General features: G+C 42.9%; 1 protein-coding gene across 1 annotated transcript in view; it reads right to left on the reverse strand.

Annotated features, from left to right (window-relative positions):
- DNAH12 (dynein axonemal heavy chain 12) overlaps positions 1-14,326 on the reverse strand; it is a 4,520,724-nt gene that overhangs the window by 712,298 nt on the left and 3,794,100 nt on the right. The window contains exon 56 of the mRNA XM_044078497.1: positions 883-1,055. Within this exon, the coding sequence (XP_043934432.1) occupies positions 883-1,055 (173 nt within the window). The remainder of the gene's footprint in view (positions 1-882; positions 1,056-14,326) is intronic.

Raw genomic sequence — 14,326 nt, forward strand, 5'->3', positions numbered from 1 at the left:
CCATGTACTGCAAAGACTTGTGTGGCAGCATTACTTGTGTTACAGCTTTTAAAACTGTTAATACACTTGGACTTCTATACCCTTCCACAAATAACTGGCACTAAATGCAGCAGAGCAGGAAACTTCATGTAATACACAGCACTAGGATCAGATTTCTCACATCATAACTAACAAGATATATATACATATATATATATATATATATATATATATATATATATATATATATATATATTTGTTAAATTGCAATATTAATGTCCTGAGATTGGCTTAACTCCATTCTCAAGGTGAATTTCCCAATAGCTGTCTCTTGAAGTAATAGCAACCTGATTATAGTAAGAAACCTGATCATATTCCTCTGTCTTGTAGCTACAATAACCTTTGCAACTTGTGCATCAGCATTCCTCTCCTTCCCATCATCAACATAAATCCATTTATCCCTACACAATATATTTATCTAACTCTAGTTATAATTATATTTTTATATGACTTTGGCTTGAAACTCAATAAAATTACTGAAAACATATAAAAGTGCATACACCTTTGGAATAAACATTCAACAGAGCTTTACTGGAACCACCAGAACTGAAGTATTTATTACTATTTCAACAGTTAATTAAGCTGTATTGAAATCTTTCATTAATGCAAATGAACTGACTGTTCAGTTATATTAATGCTGCTTGAAATCTTGCATTACCAGGGCTTTTAAACTCTAGTATGCTGTATGCAGGAAGACAAAATTTTAATATACTTTTAATAAAAACACACCAGAAGCAAATTACTTCTGATGTCAATGTAGAATTGGAAAAACAATGCTAAAATAGTAAAACAGTGTGCTAAATGAGGGAATGTCACTGTTCTTCTCCTTTAGTGATTCCTTACCTGTCCATTATAGAATTGATGAAAAGGTTAACAAACCAACTCAGAGAGTACTGGTACATGGGATCAATGTTAGCCAAATCGGCAATGCTGAAGAATAGAACTGAGGAATGCTTTGCTATGGGCCTATACCCTTCTCTGGATTCTGCTATCTTTATTTCAGTCTTTTCCGCATTCTAAAATGAAAAGCAAAACAAAACAAACAAAAAAAATCACAATAAAGCATACAAAATCAACAAGCAAGAAGCTTCTTACACAACAATTATCGACTTTGGTAATGCCTATAATACACTGAGGTATTCCTTTTTCCTACCTGTGATGCTGTTTTTATAGGTTCATAGGTAAGTACCAAACTGAGATAAATTTTCTGTGATGCTGTTTTTATAGGTTCATAGGTAAGTACCAAACTGAGATAAATTTTCTGTTTCCCCATCCATAGATATAAATTGTTCTTAAAAATGGACAGGGATGAACTTTGTTTTATGTGGATGGGGAGTCTATTACACAGCAGCAGTACCCTCTGTAAAATATACCTGTTCCTCCAAATCATTTTGTTGATGTTGCAGAAGAGGTTTGTATCCCTAAATTGAGTATTTCTGATGCTATCTGACTTGTGGATGTACAGTAAATTCATCAGTAATGGGTCAGAGGATGCCTTGTATGCCAGACACAGGTCCCCTCTTAGCATATTGTATGCTGTTGTACAATATGCATATTGTATTGTAAATTGAAAGAGCATTGTGGGCTCACAGATTTATTTACTTGTTTGTGGGGGGGGGCTCTAGTTATTGAACAGGCTTGTAATTAGGAGCTGAGAAGATGAAACCATAGTCTGAGGAAGAAGTCTGTCTTGTACAGTTATTGTTTGCAATTTTATTTGTTGTGATTGGGCTGTCTGGGAAGGGTATTTGGATATTATTATTGTTGTTATCATTTAATCTTTTATTGGTAAGTATGGTAAGTAGACTGGCCTGAGGACCCTTTTCTGCCTGGATCTTGGCTAAGGCAGACAAAATAAAATACATGAAACTCAAAAAACATATAAAATATATTCCATGCATTAATTTAGTAAAACAAAAGAAAAAAAAAACGGCTTGTGTGCTATCTGGACATGGCCTGGAGGTATAATTATACTAGCGAGGTCTACCGTACTTATCTGTGTGTGAAATGTAAGTTTTGTGGCCTTGCACATAGCTTGAGTAATCTTGTACATGCTGATTTGGGTACTAGGTTTAGGGCGAGTTGTGACACTAATGCTCTCGTTAGTTTTGTATTCTGTAAAATATGCACCTCGTTTTACATACATTGATTTATATGTTAGCTGATGTTGTTTGTGCATGGTTAACGATGCTATTGGCTATATATGATACTTTGCTGTGATTGGGCATGTTTTTTGAACGCTTGCAGTTTATTATCAGGTATCCAGATCCAGTGTTTGATGTAGGTATTGAATAAAATTTAATTGAATAAAACAGTCTGAAGAATTCCTGGTTATGTGAGTGTATGACTGCAAACATAAGCATGTTGACTTGGTAAGCTGCTTCAGAAATTGTGGAGGGCTATTCCTCAAAAATTTATGAGTCTTGTAATTACTAACATGTCTTTGATTCATGGTGCTGTTGTTTTAGTGCATATACAGTACCATAAAATCATAGGTATGAGGAAGAGCAATATGAAACTGGAAGCAGTGGCAGCATCATTTCCGTGAAGAAGCTAGGCTCAGTACCATCTATACAGCATATATTTCGGCTGCATTTGTCATACAGTACTGTGTGCTTGCATCTCATTTGAGTAAGATCTGCTTTGATTTCTACTGATGTATTACTGTGATTTGTTTCTGTAGTGGAGCTCCTTCTGTAACTCAGCCACTTGTAAATAAATAAAACCAATCCAGCATACCAATGGCCAAATAAGACATAAGAAAAGACTGCCAAGTAACCACCCAATACTCCAACCAAAGAATTTATTTAGCCCTTTCCTCCCCACATTTGGCAGTTTTTTCTTGAGCCATTTGTAAAAAAGAATCAGCTTTAGAAATAAGTATTTCCAAAATATTCTCAGATATTTTAAAGGTTCCAGAAGGGTCATTCCGGGAAATGTTTTATGTTGGTGCTCATGCATACTGAAACATTTTATTGTAGGGGTACCTTGGGTGAATGCTTCATTTTGGTGCAGGTTCTTACCAGGAACTGTTACTGAAGGGTTGTTTGGGGAAATATTTCATTCTGGTGCTTGTGCATACTTCAAGATGTTATGGTAGGGGTCACTTGGGTGAATGCTATATTTTGGTGCATGTATATACCAGGAATTGTTAATGAAGGGTCATTTGGGCAAATATTTAATTCTGGTGCTCGTGCATGCTTCTACATTTTATTGTAGGGGTTCACTTGGGTGAATGCTATATTTTAGTGCATGTATATACCCGGAACTGTTACAGAAGGGTCATGTGGGAAAATTGCTTCATGTTGGTGCTCATGCATACTGAAACATTTTATTGTAGGGGTCCTTTGGGTGAATGCTTCACTTTGGTGAATGTTCTTACCAGGAACTGTTACTGATGGGTCGTTTGGGGAAATATTTCATTCTGGTGCTTGTGCATACTTCAACATTTTATTGTAGGGGTCACTTTGGTGAATGCTTCATTTTGGTGCATGTATACACCAGGAATTGTTACAGAAGGGTCATGTGGGCAAATTGCTTCATGTTGGTGCTCATGCATACTGCAACATTTTATTGTAGGGGTCCTTTGGGTGAATGCTTCACTTTGGTGAATGTTCTTACCAGGAACTGTTACTGATGGGTCATTTGGGGAAATATTTCATTCTGGTGCTTGTGCATACTTCAACATTTCATTGTAGGGGTCACTTTGGTGAATGCTTCATTTTGGTGCATGTATATACCAGCAACTGTTATAGAAGGGTCATCTTGGCGAATCGCTTCATGTTGGTGCTCGTGCATACCCCAACATTTTATTGCAGGGGTCCCTTGGGTGAATGCTTCATTTTGGTGCATGTTCTTACCATGAACTGTTACTGAAGGGTCTTTGGGTGTGTGGACTTTATTGGGCTTTCTATCCTGTAGTGCTGTTTTTAGTCAGTATTATGTGTTTAGCACAGTCCTGTTTTTCTGCAGTACTTCCAGCTAGGGGCTTCCATGATCACTCCCAGTTTGCAGTCATCAGCAGATTTGGTCAGCCACAGTTCTTTAGTTGTAGCCTGCACTTTGGCAAAGTAGATTCCAAACAGCAGGGGTCCCAAAACCTATCTGTGTGTAAAACCACTGCTACCAGGTTTGCTGGAAGAGGTGGAATCCTCTACTTTGATCATATGAGGTTCTCTGTCCCTTGTACTTTTGAATTTCTGGTCAGTTAGGATTACAGTCAGTTAGAAGTATCACTCGTCATTGATTCATTGATTCATAGGACATACAAAGAAAACAGACCAAAGGCCATGTGCAACATGCCAGTAACCAGTGGCTGTAACACCCTTTACCAGGATGGTATGCCTTGTAAATACATGTTATTACATGCACTCTAATTCCAGCATGGAGCAACCATATATTCTGTACAATATTTGGCTTCATCAGTCATGCATAGAATTTTGGTGATAGGAAGGGCTCAGTAATATATAACTGCTGTACTACTTTGACTGAATTATTCTGGTCTTTCTCCTATCAGATGGTAATGACTCAGTGTTATATTACACCTGTACCAGGAATATATTGAATGTCTACTCAACAGGTAATGTGCAGCAGTTTTCCACCTGCACATAAGGGGTTATTTTCAGTGAATGTTTCATTTTGGTGCTTGTACATACCAGGAAATGTTACTGAACAGTTGTTTTGGGGAAATCTTTCATTCTGGTGCTTGTGCATACATTATACTGAAGGGGTCGCTTGGGTGAATGCTTCATTTTGGTGGTTGTACATACTAGGAAATACTACTGAAGTTTTGTTTGGGGAAGTGTTTAATTCTGGTGATTGTGCATACCTCAGCATTCTACTGAATGGGGTTGCTTGGGTGAAGTGTTCATGCTGGTGCTTGCATGTACTTGGAAATGTTACTGAAGGGTTGTTTGGGGAAACATTTAATTTTGGTGCATGCATACCTGGACATACTAATGAAGATGTTGCTTGAGGAAATAATTCATTGTGTATCAGGGAAGTGCTTGTACATACATGGTGAGACTGCTGAAGTGACCACTGAGCAAAATTGTTATTGCGCCATTTTGGTGCTTGTGCATACACAATGCAAACAATTGTAGGGGTTACTGGAGAAACATAGAAATTCAATCTGCAAATTACATATGGTTACATTACTTAGAATACAGCACAGAAATGTAAATACAATGTAATATGCCAACATATAAGACATCAGATACACCAGTGACTAATTAATAGTATAATGTAAAGTTAGCAATTAAAGACAATAAATCACTTCTGCTTGTATTATTCTATTTCTGATTATACTCAGTAGTTGCCTGAGTGGGGTAAAGGTTATTACTTGCTGACCATTACCAGCATGGAGGTACCATATATTTTATGCATTCTTCCTGACTTTGTCAGTCATGTGTGGAATTTGGGTGGGATGAAGGGCTCTCTAATATATGTGTTATGCTATTTTTACTGAATTACTAAGGTCTTCTCCCAACAGATGATGAGTCTGTATTACATAACAGCTGCACAAGGTAATATAATGAATGCATACTGAACAGGCATGCATACCTTTGCAGTAATGAAATGCAGGTCACTATCATATTAACAATAAGAGCAATTACAGAATAGCACTGAGTCATTATTACTTTTCTGGTAAAACTGTCAGCAGCTGTCACTGTTATTTACATAAGTTGAAGTCGTTATCACATTGATGAATGCACAAGCCAGATATGGGTTTTTGTCTGCTTGGAGTCATTTCAAGCCAACCCCCACCCACATCATTTTTTTTCTGTCAGTTTGATAATTTGTTTGATACTGCGGTGGTGGTGCTGTGGTAGCGTTGTCGGCTCATAGCAAGACATTGTCCCGTTCGATTCTCAGCTAGAGCGTCTTCTGTGTGGAGGCATACGTGAATGGGGCATGCCTTCATTGAAGGTTGTGTGTCAGGACTGGTAACCTGGTACGTAGAAATCCACTACCAATCATTAGCGGACCGGAGTTCCGCTGTGGTGATCTATAACCAGGAAAAGCCGAAAGACACAAACAAACACAGTACAGTCTCCATTGTGGTTTTGTACTTCATATTCTTGTGAACTACTGCAATTGAAAATGGTATCACGTAGTACTTTCTTGTATAGTTATCTGGTGTGTTGCTTTTCTAGTGCCACAGCAATTATAGAACATCAGAATGTTGTATACTGTTGTGTTTTTCAGGTGTGATTTCAAGTGGAAAGTAACATGTCCCACGACGAAGATGCCATCTGTGGAGGTGAAAGCAAGCAGCATTTACCTGTTGGGTGAGGAAACAGACTCTGATGGTTGCAGCAGTGGTTCAGACATGGGTATGTACCTTGAGACACCATGTAATGCCAGCCAGAGTAACAATGAAGACTATAACACAGACAATGAGATTCCACTTGCACATCTGCATGAGAAGGTCATTGCCTGTGATATGGATGAGGCCCCCTGTGCCAGCCATTCCTGACAGACCACTACGACTTGCAACAGAACACTTGAACAATAAGGATGAAACTGACCATGATAGTGAGGATGAGGTACCACTTGCACTCCTAAGGAAGGGTGCCACACACAATGGTCACCCAGTGCAGTCTGATTTTGACACAGATGATGAATTGCCTTTATCTGTGTTCCAGAAACCGCTGCTATCATAGACATACCTATGAAGTCCTCCACAGTCCATGACAGTGCAAGTGCTGACAAGGATGTGGATGCTCTTATGACTGTAGTTGAGGTTCACAGTAGTCCAGAGTATGTGGATTGGGATGGAGAAAATCCACTAGATCTGAGTATAAGTAGCTCCTTGTCAAGCAAGGATATGGTTGTGCCTCAGCAGGGAACGTCTGTTAGTACTTCACTAAAAAGTTCATGCAATACAGTTGCTACTGACACTGAGAGAGCACCATCACTGAATCATGCCAGACTTTCCATTTCAAGCTGTTCCAGGCAACCCAGTAAGGTACGCTGAGCATACCCACCACATAAGATCACGTGGGAAAAACATCTCACAGCAGTACACATTGATGACTTTGTGGGGCCAGTAGGCCCTGTAAACAACTTGGGTTCAGCTAGCACAGAGATGGACTTCATGAATTTGAGTTCCCAGAGCAGCTGTACACCCTTATTGCCAATGAAACCAATTGGAATGCTGCACAGAGGCAGGCTACAGCAGGTAAGGTTGATATGCGGTGGAGTCCTGTTTGTCCAGGAAACATACGCACATTTCTAGGTGTCAGAATATACATGTCCATTGTACATGTTCCTGAATATCGGCAGTACTGGGAAATGCACCATGTATATGGTCGCTTCCCAATAACTGAGTACATGACCTGAGAGAGGCTTGAACAAAATTCAGCAGTATTTCCATGCAATGACAACCACCTGAGCATACCACAGGGTTTTGTGGGTCATGACAAGCTACATTATGTACAGCCAGTTCGGGATGCAGTACTTCATGCATGCAGGACACAGTACAATGTGCATTGTGAGGTGGCTGTAGACAAAGCCATGGTCACTTCCGTGGATGCTTGACATTTAGACAGTTTATGCCTGGTAAGCCAGAGAAGTATGGCATTAAGGTGTGCATGTTGGCAGACTTGACCAATGGGTATTTATGAGAATTTCAGGTAAACACTGGAAAAGCTGAGCAGAATACAGAGGTCAGACTGGCACACCGAGTTGTAGTTGACCTAACTAGGGGACTGATTAGCAAGAAGCATCACATTTACTTTGATAACTTCTTTGCCTCTGTCCCGCTGGCACAGCAGTTGTTGCAAGATGGTCTATACTGCTGTGGAACCATGTGCACCAATCGGTCAGGATGGCCTGTAACATTCAACAGACAGGCCATTGGAAAAGCACCTCGAGGGTACTACAAGCAATTGCAGAGTAGACCACTGCTGGCTAGTGAATGGAAGGATAGCAACCCAGTATTCATTCTGTCAACTAACAGTAATCCAACCTTGTCAGTCTCCAGCACACACAGGAGAAAGCGTGATGGAACAAAGACACTTGTGCCATGTCCACCAGTTTGTAAACATGTATAACACCTACATGAATGGGGTGGACTGAGCAGATCTAGCAGCCTACAGAGATCAGGACTGGAGGGAATGAGGGAGTTATTTGAAAATGGCGCCACTTGAACCAGCAAACCAATATAGATTTAGGGGCAGGGAGTAGGTATGAAGAGGGGGGAGGGGGAAAATGTAATAGTAGAGACTAAGGAGGATAAAATGAGGTAGGGATAGTGGGAAGGATGTCTGTTAGAGAGAGGGAGGAGTATAAGGCTGGGAAAAAGTGAAGGACAGAGAGAGCCAAGAAGGAGGAAAAAAGTCAGCAGAAAGTTATCAGTGAGGCAGAAAACAGTTATGAGGTGAGAAAGTACAAGATAGGTACAAAGTAAGACAAATTTAATGAAGGGGGATTATTCGGTGCTAGAAGCTGAAGCAGGGCAATGGAACAAAAATATCTGAATTTACATTTACAGGGTTTAAACAGGGCAGAGCTGGGTTAAGAGGAAGAGTTGCAGTATTGTGAATGTATACTAACTGCAGACTGGAGGACAATACCACCTAGTGGCCAAAACAGGTAAGCACGAGGATAGACCAAGGGCACAGGGGAGAATGGGAGGAATCCTAGAAAGTAAAGGGGAATGAACTCCGTGGTAGGCTGCTAGCTATTGCTCACTGGGATGGTAAATCACAGGGTAGGTTATGATATAGTTGTAATTGTTAATTACATACACTTTTTAGTTCTTGGGGAGGTTACATAAAACACAGCAGGATTTCCTTTGAGATGTCCGTTTCAAGGGTGGGAAGTCAGGGTTCCACGCAGAGCAAAGGGAGGCACTTGGGGTGGTAAAGATGCAGCAGGAGCAAAACTTTTTAGTTCTTGGGGAGGTTACATAAAAAACAGCAGGATTTCCTTTGAGATGTCTGTTTCAAAGGTGAGAAGTCAGGGTTCCACGCAGAGCAATGAGAGGCACTTGGGGTCATAAAGATGCAGCAGGAGCAAAACTTTTTAGTTCTTGGGGAGGTTACATAAAACACAGCAGGATTTCCTTTGAGATGTCCGTTTCAAGGGTGGGAAGTCAGGGTTTCACGCAGAGCAATGAGAGGCACTTGGGGTGGTAAAGATGCAGCAGGAGCAAACCACAAGCGATGCTAGCAGCCTACAGAGATCTGGACTGGAGGGAATTTGTGAAACCAATAGCCACCAGCAACTGTCACACTCTGAATGTCCTATTCTAGCAACACAGTTACAGTTTCAAAGGAACCTAGGCTTGCACCTCCTCGCCAGTTACAAGAAGAGGAAAAGATGCACTGAGATTACTGTCCCAGTGCCAGTGAGATGATATGAGCATGGCTCACACTTTCCGGTGAAATGGCAGAAATCAAGATGCAAAAACTGTGCCAGCAATGGTAAACATGCTGAGCCATCATGGGGATGCCCGACTTGCAAGATCACACTGTGTGATGAATGCTTCAGTGAGCACCATGGCCATAAAGATGTTGTGTATTGATGAAAGCAGGGAAGGCACACAGTGTGATGTACAAGAGAACTCAAGGTGTGTATTCCTATGGCACTGGTGAACTTGGAGACTCTTCAGCTTGGCGCTGAATGTTGTGTTCATCAGTGGGTGTCACACCTAGACACCATGACTGTTAGGATCATCCTGGATGGCAGTGGGGAACTTGGAGACTCTTCAGCTCAGTCCCACTGTGCTGCTTTCCAAGATATGTATGGTTTCAAGGGTGCCACTATGATGCCTTCAGTCCCTCCCCGAAAGGCCACCTGCAAAAAGAAAGAGTCTAGGTATGTCTTTTTCCTTTGCGATGTGTCCTTTCAGTCTCCCTCCACTCTGGTACAGTAAATTTATGTAGGTCAGGGCAGCAAATAGTACATTACTTCCGTCCTTGATCTCTTATGTCCATTGCTGAATGGACACATGTAAAGAGAAAAGGCAGAGGAAAGGCAGACTGCTGACACTGAAGGAGGTCATGAGACAGTAGTGGTATTAGCAGTCTGAGTGGGCAGCCAGCACAGGTATAGGACACAACAGATGCCCTTGAGTGCCACTGAAGCCTCATGCCTGTCCTCAGCATATTAGTGGAGTGGTGGTCCTTACCCTGCTTTTCTCTTTACATGTGCCTTGTCTGTAGCCCCTTGTCAGTTTCCACCCATGCAGTATTCCAGCTAAGGTAAGACTGTATCTTCTGATGGTGTGTGCATCAGTGTGCAGCACACCTAGACATCATGGCTGTTAGGATCATCCTGGATGGACTGGAGAACTTGGAGACTCTTCAGCTCAGTCCCACTGGGCTGCTTTCCAGGATATGCATGGTTTCAAGGGTGCCACTATGATACCTTCAGTCCCTCCCCGAAAGGCCATCTGCAAAAAGAAAGAGTCTAGGTATGTATTTTTCCTTTGCGATGTGTCCTTTCAGTCTCCCTCCACTCAGGTACAGTAAATGTATGTAGGTCAGGGCAGCAAATAGTATATTAAGTCCGTCCTTGATCCCTTATGTCCATTGTTGACTGGACACGTAAAGAGAAAAGGCAGAGGTAAGGCAGACTGCTGACACTGAAGGAGGTCATGAGACAGTAGTGGTATCAGCAGTCTGAGTGGGCAGCCAGCACAGGTATGGGACACTTCAGACACCCACCAGCTGAAGCCCCATACCTGTCCTCAGCATATTAGTGGAGTGGCAGTCCTTACCCTGCTTCTTCTCTTTACATGTGCCCTTCCAGTGCCCCCTTGTCAATCACTGTGTGTAATTTGGTGTTTTCAGGGCTGATAGGTATGTACCTCTGCAGCATCACTCATTGTGTGTCATTTGGTGTTATCAAGGGTGGTAGGTATGTACCGCTGCATTGTTATCACCAGTTATGTACCTTATGAAAAGAATAATGCCACTGTGGATAGGAGTGAAGATTTGGATGAGCTAGCCAGGTAATGTTATTGATATACATATATGTCTAGTATTCCGATACATCTCTCAAACATCAGTAGTAACCTGTTTGCATTTCTTTCCTGTGCAGGTGCGCCCACCTTGTGACAGTGACATAGCTTCAAAGCAGGAGAAACTACAGTTGTGTACACTTACCATAAATGTAGATGTTCGAGTGTATTCACTGTTGCAGTCATCACATTTGGGTTATCCCTGCCACGGTAGCCCTCGGCAGGCCTGAATACCAGAGACTTAGTATTTCTGCATTGGCTGCTGTTGCTTGAGGGCTGACATCAGGTTGTCAGTAGTATAAAGTAAGGCAGCCGACACCATTACATCAGTTTTTCTTGCCCTAACTTGTCAAGATCCCCCAAGTAGGAGGTCAGGGTCTGGTGGAAGAAACCCCACCAGTGGAAAATAAATACCAATATGTCCCTTGAAAGGAAAGGAGAAAGAGAAGAAAAGGTGTATGGAGGGGGGGGGAAACAGTGAATATACTCAAACATCTACATTTATGGTAAGTGTACACAACTGTACTATGTTCTTCATGTTTCACTGTTGCAATCATTACATTTGGGTTGATTCCCAAAGCTGAAGAAAAGGGTGGAGACAGTCAATGAAACTAGAGACTGGCTAGGGTGCCCTGCAAGACTGCAGATGCAAACCCTGCCCTGGATTTGGAGAAGAGAGACAGGTGGTAATGCTTGGTAAAAGTGTGAAGAGATGTCCAGGTTTCAGCCTCCAGGATGTCCGTGGTGGGGACAACTCTGAGGAAAGCCGCAGAGGTGGAGGCTGTTCTGGTGGAGTGTGTCCTGACCCCCTGGGGGGGGGGCTTTCCATGCTGTTTGTAGCAGAAATGGATGCAGTGTGCTATCCGTTTGGAAATGGTTTGTTTGGAGATGGCTTTGCCTTCTGCCCCTGTAGCAAAGCTAACCAGCAATTGATAAGACTTTCTGAAGGATTTAGTCCTATCTAGATAGAATCTGAGCTGTCTGTGCACATCTAGAGAGTGAAGAATCCTTTCCCCCTTGTCCTGGGGATTAGGAAAAAAGGTGGGCAAATGAATGGATTGGTTGACAGCCACACTGGACACCACCTTGGGCATGAAGGATGGGTTAGTTCTGAGGGAATACCCTGTCTGCATGAAAGATGATGAAGGGTTCCACAGCCATGAGTGCTTGCAGCTCAGAGACTCTCCTGGCTGAAGTGATGGCCAGAAGGAATGTTGTCTTCCAGGAGAGAAATTTTAGCTGTGCAGAAGAAGATGGTTTGAAAGGGGGCAGGGTAAGCTTTTCCAATACAAAGTTGAGGTCCGAAGCTGGTATTGGTGCCCTTTTGGGTGACCTCAAGTTGCTAGCCCCTCTTAGGAACTGTTTGATCAAAGGGTGTGAGAAAAGGGGCTGCTCAGTGGGAAAATGAGCAGAAATAGCAGAGGCATGAATTTTTGTAGAAGAGAAAAAAAGGCCACTGTGTAGTAGGTCAGCTAAGTAATCCAGGATGACAGGGAAGGAGGGCTGTGCCGTATCGGCTCCCTTAGCCTGGATCCAGGTGCAGAACCTTTTCCATTTATCAGCATAACACTTTCTGGTGCTAGGATATCTGGCCTCACGGATAACATCCAGAACCTGCTTACTGAGGTTGGAAAATTGGTTTGGGGTTAAGGAATAAGCCAAGCTGCCAAACTGAGTGTCTGCAATTGGGGATGCAAGAAGTCCCCTTCCCTCTGAGTCAGGAGGTTTGGAATCTGAGGAAGATGCCATGGGGGTAGTGAGGACAGGCTGCACAGCAAGGGGTACCAGTACTGATGGGGCCAGTCGGGGGATATAAGAATGGTCCTTGGTTTTTCTTCCCTTATTTTGAGCAGTAGCCCGGGGATGAGAGGTAGGGGAGGAAAAGCATACACCGATAGATTGATCCAGGGGAAGGACAGGGCATCCACTTTCCAAGGCATGCAGCGATGCTCCCTGGTGCAGAACTTGCTGAGCTGATGGTTGGTGTGGGAGGCAAAGAGGTCGACCTTCGGAGTTCCCCATTTCTGAGTTATTAGGGTGAAGGTATTTCTGTTGAGTCGCCACTCGTATGGGTCCAGAAGATTTCTGCTTAATTGGTCTTCCAGAGAGTTGAGACAGCCTGGTAGGATGTGCTAACAGGTGTAGTTGCATGGCAGAGGCTGTGTGCCAAAGGCTTATGGCCAGCCTGCATAGAGGGTAGGAGTGAGTCCCTCCTTGCTTGTTGATGTACCACATCACAGTGGTGTTGTCTGTTCTGATCAGGAGAGCCCCTGGAGAGAGAAGGGGCTTGAAAGCTATCAAGGCATGCTGCACAGCCATCATCTCTTTTTGACTGATGTGCAGAGGGATTTGCTCTGAGCTCCATTGACCCTGTATGCACCTGCCATCCAGGTGTGCACCCCAAGCACAGTCTGATACATCTGTGGTGAGGGTCTGGGTGGTGGGGTGGGGTGGGGAGAAAGGCATTCCCTTGTTGTGGGAGCATGCTGTTGCCCACCAAAGAAAATATTTTCTGAGGCAAGGAATTATAGGCAGAAGAATTTCCAGGTCTTGAGAGTGTTGGCACAAAAGGTTCTTTAGGTACAACTGAAGTTTCGTCATATGCAGTGTGGCATATGGAATGAGTAGTATGCAAGATGCCATGAACCCCAGAGCTTGCAGGATCTTCCTTGCAGTTAGCTGGGGCATGGTGGCTAGTTGAGAGAAGTAGGCTGTCAGGAAAATTTGTTTTTCTGGAGTAAGGTATGCCATCCAGGAAGCTGTGTCCAGACTTGCTCCCAGGAAGATTATCCTTTGGGTGGGTACCAGTTTGGATTTCTTTTCGTTGATTGTGTACCCTAGGGAAGTTAGTAGGGTCTTTACAAAGGCCAAGTGCTTAAGCACCTTCTCCTGGCTGTCTGCCTGAATAAGGCAGTTGTCTAAGTACGGGTAGATCTGAATATTTCTTTGTCTAAAAAAGGCAATGGCCGGAGCCAGACATTTTGTGAAAACTCTGAGAGTAGTAGATAAGCCAAAGGGAAGCACAGAGAACTGAACATGTTGAGATCCTGTCCTGAAGCAGAGGTATTTCCTGCATGATTCTCTGATAGGAATGTGGAGGTAGGCCTCTTTTAGATCTAGGGTGGGTAGCAAAGCATCCTTGGAGGGCATGGGTAGCAGCTGCTGGACGGTGAGCATTTTGAATTTTGGGATCACCAGGAAGGTATTGAGAATGGATAGATCGAGGATGGGGCACCAGGTGACCTCTCTTCTGGGCACTAGAAAAAGTCTGGAGTAGAAACCTTGGCCTATTTGTTCTGCAGGAACGTGTTCTAC

This window comes from Protopterus annectens, chromosome 7.part1 (assembly GCF_019279795.1).
Source record: "Protopterus annectens isolate FY-2018-M chromosome 7.part1, PAN1.0, whole genome shotgun sequence".
NCBI classification, from domain to species: domain Eukaryota; kingdom Metazoa; phylum Chordata; order Ceratodontiformes; family Protopteridae; genus Protopterus; species Protopterus annectens.